General features: G+C 51.1%; 1 protein-coding gene across 1 annotated transcript in view; it reads right to left on the bottom strand.

The window, feature by feature from the left end:
• Positions 1–239: 239 nt before the first annotated feature.
• The window catches only part of LOC308595788 (C-type lectin domain family 1 member B-like), a 13,770-nt gene continuing 8,009 nt past the window's right edge, over positions 240–6,000 (bottom strand). The window contains exons 4-6 of the mRNA XM_081210504.1: positions 5,625–5,776; positions 2,176–2,318; positions 240–849 (exon numbers count right to left, since the gene is read on the bottom strand). Coding sequence (XP_081066630.1) covers positions 726–849; positions 2,176–2,318; positions 5,625–5,776 — 419 coding nt within the window. The 3' untranslated portion in view covers positions 240–725. The remainder of the gene's footprint in view (positions 850–2,175; positions 2,319–5,624; positions 5,777–6,000) is intronic.

The raw sequence follows: 6,000 nt of genomic DNA, 5'->3' as shown, positions 1-6,000 counted from the left end.
GTATTTTTCCTCTTTGTTGGAAGCCGCCCAGAGTGGCTGGGGAAACCCAGCCAATGGGCGGGGTACAAATAATAAATTATTATTATTATTATTATTATTATTATTATTATTATTATTATTATTATTATTATTATTATTGGATACCCCATAAGGGGAAAAGGGCAGGTTTTGTTTACAACACCACTGAGCATCAGTTCCAGGGCAACCCGAGAGAGATCAACGGCCGAGAGCTACAGAGATAGTATAATACATATTTATTTTTAACATCAATTGACTAATTCTTCCAGATCACCCTTCCATCTGTCAGGATCACAGAGTGGTTTACCATAAGCACATGAGAACGGCAACGAAAACATCAACAAACCAACAGCCAAGCCGATGCACGGCCGGCCAAACAGTAAAAAGAACGGCCGCATTTGGGATTTCAGCGGCAAACGGGGAGTTTGCATTTCGGCGGATCTCGCCCAGTACGCCTCCAAAGGCTGAAGCGAAAAGACAAGTCTTAAGGGGAAGAAGAAGATCGCTAGCAGAGGCGGATGACTTCTCCGGCCGTTGCAGAGAGAGAGAGCAGCTTGTGGCCGCGGCAGAGACAGTGGCCGGAAGACCAGGCCCACACCGTGCGCCTTCGTAGGGTAAGATGCACCCCTTGACGGGAGATGTCCGTGGATGCTGTTTTCGTGAGGGGCTCTGGAGAGGGGCGCCTGGACCCGGGATTGCTGCCTGCTTCATTCCACCGACTTCTTGCACAGACACTGGTGCTTGCTGCTGCATTCAAAGATGTACGAATCGCCATTTCTGAAGTTGACGCAGATTTCCACCAGGGCGGAGACGTGCTGCCAGCCTCCAGACCTGTTAGGGATAAGGAAGCTTAGCCTATTTTTTTTTTTAATGCAATTCCTGGGATCGGGGTAGCAGGCTGCCATAGCAAACGGGAAGAATCTGCTGCAAGCAGAGATTGTGGGAGATAACTGCAATTCGCATAGCAAGGAGCTACTACTAAAGCATTTGCTAACAGCTACCTGCCTAGTTGAAGGGTGGTCTTAACCACTGAGCCTCTTAACCACTGAGCCTAGCTGTGGTCTTAACCACTGAGCCTCTTGGGCTTGCTGATCAGAAGGTCGGCGGTTTGAATCCCCGCGATGGGGTGAGCTCCTGTTGCTCGGTCCCTGCTCCTGCCAACCTAGCAGTTCGAAAGCACGTCAAGTGCAAGTAGATAAATAGGTACGGCTCCGGCGGAAAGGTAAACGGCGTTTCCGTGCGCTGCTCTGGTTCGCCAGAAGTGGCTTAGTCATGCTGGCCACATGACCCGGAAGCTGTACGCCGGCTCCCTCGGCCAATAAAGCAAGATGAGCAGCGCAACCCCAGAGTCGGCCACGACTGGACCTAATTGTCAGGGGTCCCTTTACCTTTACCTGCCTAGTTGCGGCTTCTGCATCCGCTATTACAGACGGGTTTTAAAAAGTTTTATTCATAACCAGAGAAACGGACCCACCAACTCTGGGTTCTCAGAGGGGAAGCGGAAATTTTGGGCTACCCAACTGTCTGGCGGGTCTTGTGTTTTTTATTAGCTTATTTAGGGACACAGCCTCACTGGTGGCAAATTCCACCCAATTATGATTTTGCCTGTCACTGTTTTTCCATTATATGAGTTTTTCATCCCCTGTTTATGTCTTGGCTTGGAATACTGATGTATCACCTCTTTTGAACAAGTTTCTTCTAAATATGTAGTGCGTAGAGTCAAACCTCGGTCATCGAGCCTAATCCGTTCCGGAAGACTGTTCGACTTCCAAAACGTTTGACAACCAAGGCACAGTTTCTGATTGGTTGCAAGAGCTTCCTACACTCAAGCGGAAGCTGCGTCGGATGTCCGGGTTTCGAAAAAAGTTCGGAAACCGGAGCATTTACTTTTGGGTTTCTGGCGTTTGGGAACCAAAACATTAGAAAATGGAGCCGTTCGAGAACCGAGGTTTGACTGGACTGTTGTAAGAAATTACCAGAAAGACCCTTGGCCAATGCAGCTACTCCCCGCGCTCAAAGGACTTGGGTAGATCTCCGAAAGCCCTCACAATAGTACACAGTCTTTTCATCATTATTATTAAATCAATATTATATGTAGGCAAAACCATTATACATCAAACACCCTTGCTTCTCGTGCAGAAAAAGGAGGAGACTCACATCCTGATGTGCAGATTTGCCCCGTCGGCCCACTTCCAGATTCTGTCGGACGTGTTGTACATCAGGCCGATCCAGTAGCTTCCACCTCGGAACCGGTTGTTGTGCATCATGAACCAGTCCACCGTCTGCGACAGCAGGAATTCCTGTGGGAGAAGGAACCCCCAAGGCCCATCATGTGGGGCGCATCATGCAGGGCTGCCAGAATTTTGCAGGGTGCATGCAGGGCTGCCTTACCCATAGAGGCTAGTGACGCAGGGCGCCAGGGCGCCAAGTTCTGGAGGGTGCCAGGGAAGAGGCGGAGGCTGGACGTGGCACCTCCCAGCATTAGCTTGCCGCCCTCACCCACCTCCGCCACGCCACGCCGAAACTGTGCCGCGCCCAGAGTCTCCACCTGCCGTGGCCACTGCGGCACAAAGTGGCCAGCTGAACCAGGAGCTGTCACTTCCAGCCTCCGCCTCTTCCCCACCGGAGGAGCTGCCCCCCAGCCACTGCCCACCTCCTCCAGCCCCACAAAGCTGGGCTCGTCGCTGGAAGGGCAGTGCCGTCCTCCCTAAAAAAGGTCAGCAACTCTGGGAAACGGGGGTGGGGGGGTGGGGGTGTTGCACTGGAGGGATCTTTGCACCACGGCGCCAGATATGTTTAAGGCGTCCCTGGGAGCATGCAAGTGCACACCAGGAAACTCAGATTTACACAAGCAAAGCGCTCTGTCACTCTAGCACAACACTTACAAAAACCCAGACTTTTTGCAGTTAGGAAAGTGATGGGGAAAGGCACTGAAAAGCCTGGCTGAACAACTGATTAACAGAAAGATGGATGTAGAAATCCCTGCCTATCTATATCAGGCAGGAGGCTTAACTACAGTGGTGCCCCGCAAGACGAATGCCTCGCAAGACGGAAAACTCGCTAGACGAAAGAGTTTTCCGTTTTGGAGGTGCTTCGCAAAACGAATCTCCTATGGGCTTGCTTCGCAAGACGAAAATGTCTTGCGAGTTCCTGTGGGTTTTTTCCCCCTTTCCCCCCCTTTTTCTAAGCCGCTAAGTCGCTTATCAGCTGATCCGATATGCCGATAAGCCGCTAAAAGCTGCTAATAGCGCTAATCCGCTAATCCGTCAATGGGCTTGCTTCGCAAGCCGAAAAAACCGCTAGACGAAGAGAATCACAGAACAGATTCTTTTCGTCTTGTGAGGCACCACTGTATTTTCTCTTTTCACGACTTTTTTGGCTGTGGCCCCGATCTGGTGGAACGCTCTGTCCCAAGAGACTAGGGCCCTGTGGGACTTGACATCTTTCCGCAGGGCCTGCAAGACGGAGCTGCTCTGCCAGGTCTTTGGCCAAGGCGCAGTCTGACCCCCTCCTTTGGTAATCCTCATAGCACTCTAGCCCAATGGTTGCCATTAATTTGATTTTGAACTGATTTTAGAATGAATTGCTTTTAGAATGCACTTCAAATGATTGATTGTGATTTTATGTGAACTGTGTTGCTTTTATTGTTGTTGGCCGCTCTGAGCCCGGCTTCGGCTGGGGAGGGCGGGATATAAATACAATTTTATTATTATTATTATTATTTTGAGCGCCAAAGGAGGAACAGTTAAGGGAGCTGGGGATGTTTTCCTCAGAGAAGAGGAGACTTAAAGGTGACAGGATAAATATCTGGAGGGCTGCCAGATGGAAAATAGAGCAAGCTTGCTTTCCTGCTGCTCCGAAGGGTAGGACCCGATCCAATGGATTCAAATTACTGGAATAGAGATTCCAACAACATCAAGAACTTTCTGGTAGTAAGGGGTGTTTGACGGTGGAACGGACTCCCTCTGGAAGTTGTGGACTCTCCTTCTTTGGAGGTTTTTATGCAGAAGTTGGACAGCCATCTGTCAGGGATGCTTTGGCTGAGATTCCTGCATTGCAGGAGTTTGGACTTCCATGTTTTTTAAGAAATTTCAAGCACAATATATGAGGTCCCAACGTGCAACGAAAATAGAAGAGCCCAAAATAGAAGGCGCAGCACAGTGGCGTAGCGTGGGTTATCAGCACCCGGGGCAAGGCAAGTAATTTGCGCCCCCTAACCCGGGGCAAGGCAATTAATTTGCGCCCCCTAACCCGGGGCAAGGCAAGTACAGTAATTTACTCTCCCAAGCAGCAGCAGCGAGGCTTCTCTTTCCCCCGCGCTCTCCTGGAGCTGCCTCTTTTCTTTCCTTTTTTTCCCTTTCTCCAAGGCTTTTCGCTTTCTCTCCTTAATTGATTCCTCCTCCACACCGCAGCGTTTCCTGGCTGCTTCCCCCCCCCCTTCCCCTCTCTCTCCTCCTCGCTCTGCTTGCCCTGCCCTGCCTGAGGGCGCCCTGAGGAGACTCCGCTCTCCTTTTTGACCAGGCGAGGTGGAAAAGTCTCTTCCCGCCCCCTCGCCAGACTCCCTGCTCGGCTCGGCTCACTAGCCAGGCGGCCAGTGGAGAGAGAGCCGCAATTACCATAAAGCTCCTCTCCCTCCGCTTCGCCAAGCTGTCAAAGCCCGGCAGCAGCAGGCGCAGCCAGACCCCCGCCAGGCAGCCAGCCCGCCCGCCCACCCGGCTTCCTCTCCTTTTTTTGCCCGTGGCAGAAGGCTTCGCTCTCCCCCTTCTGCGACCTCCTCGCCAAGCCGAGCGAGCGCGGGCTCCCTAACCCGTGGATTTTAGTAGGGGCAGAGAGCTGCTAGTGCGAGCGCGCCCCCCGCCCATGTTGCGCCCGGTGCGGCTGGCACCCCTGGCACCCCCCACGCTACGCCACTGGCGCAGCAGAGACTGTACTTTTTGAGAATACTAAGGAAAAACCATCTTCCGCAGAAACTGCTGCTTGCCTTCTATCACTGTGCCATTGGCTTATGTGTGTGGTACGGAAGCTGTACTGCCCAGGACAGGATGGGGTTGTGCAGGGTTGTTAAGGCAGCAGAGAGCATTGTTGGCTGCGCACTCTCCACCTTAGAGCAGATTTATGCCACAAGGTGCCATAGGAAGGCACTGGACATAGTAAAAGATCCATCGCATCCTGGTCACTGTCTCTTCGAGCTCTTGCCGTCGGGACGGAGATACAGGACGATGAAGACAAGAACGAGCCGTCTTAAGAACAGCTTCTTCTCCAGAGCGATCTCGGCCCTGAATGGGAAGCCCAGACTTTGAAAGTCATCTAATCTCCCTTGCTGTATTATACTGTATTGTTTAATTAGTGTTTTTATGGAGCAGTCAAGTAATTTCGTTGTCCCCGAAGGGGGCAATGACAATAAAGATATTATTATTATTATTATTATTATTATTATTATTATTATTATTATTATTATTATTATATTTTTTAAAAAGGAGTGTCAGGGTTGCGTGTGAGAACTGCACACCTATCGGGGAGGTTTATGCAATTTCTGCCCTAGACACACGCCCCCTACCCCGTGCCAGAGTAGGAACCCCGCACCCCCAACTCCAAAGAGCTTTCACCATTTCTCCTTCGGTGCTCCCGATCAAGAGACCGCTTTTGAGTGACTTGCAGTGGCTCAAGCAGTCTCTCCAGGACATGGGCTCAGTGGTATGCAAGTAGCAGCTGTCTCCCCATTGCATCCAGTGCCTTTTGCAGGATCTGCATGTCAGGGCTGTGGAGATAAAGCACAAGGGTTGGCGGGAGAGAGATATTTCGGAGGATTTCCGGAGGTTGAGCAGAGATGGAGAAGGTACAAGGAGGTGGCTGGGTTAGGTCCAAGGGCCCATCTCTTCTCCAAGCGGCCAACTAGTGTAGTGATCAGGTGGGATTGCTATGAGGAATTATAACAAATATAGAGTAAGCCATCTGTGTCAGCGATGAAAGCATTGCGTTGAC

The sequence above is a fragment of the Podarcis bocagei genome (genome assembly GCF_964188305.1).
Source record: "Podarcis bocagei genome assembly, chromosome: 10".
NCBI lineage: Eukaryota > Metazoa > Chordata > Lepidosauria > Squamata > Lacertidae > Podarcis > Podarcis bocagei.
The sequence above is the reverse complement of the archived record's forward strand: the minus strand, read 5'-3'. Positions and strand labels throughout refer to the sequence as shown.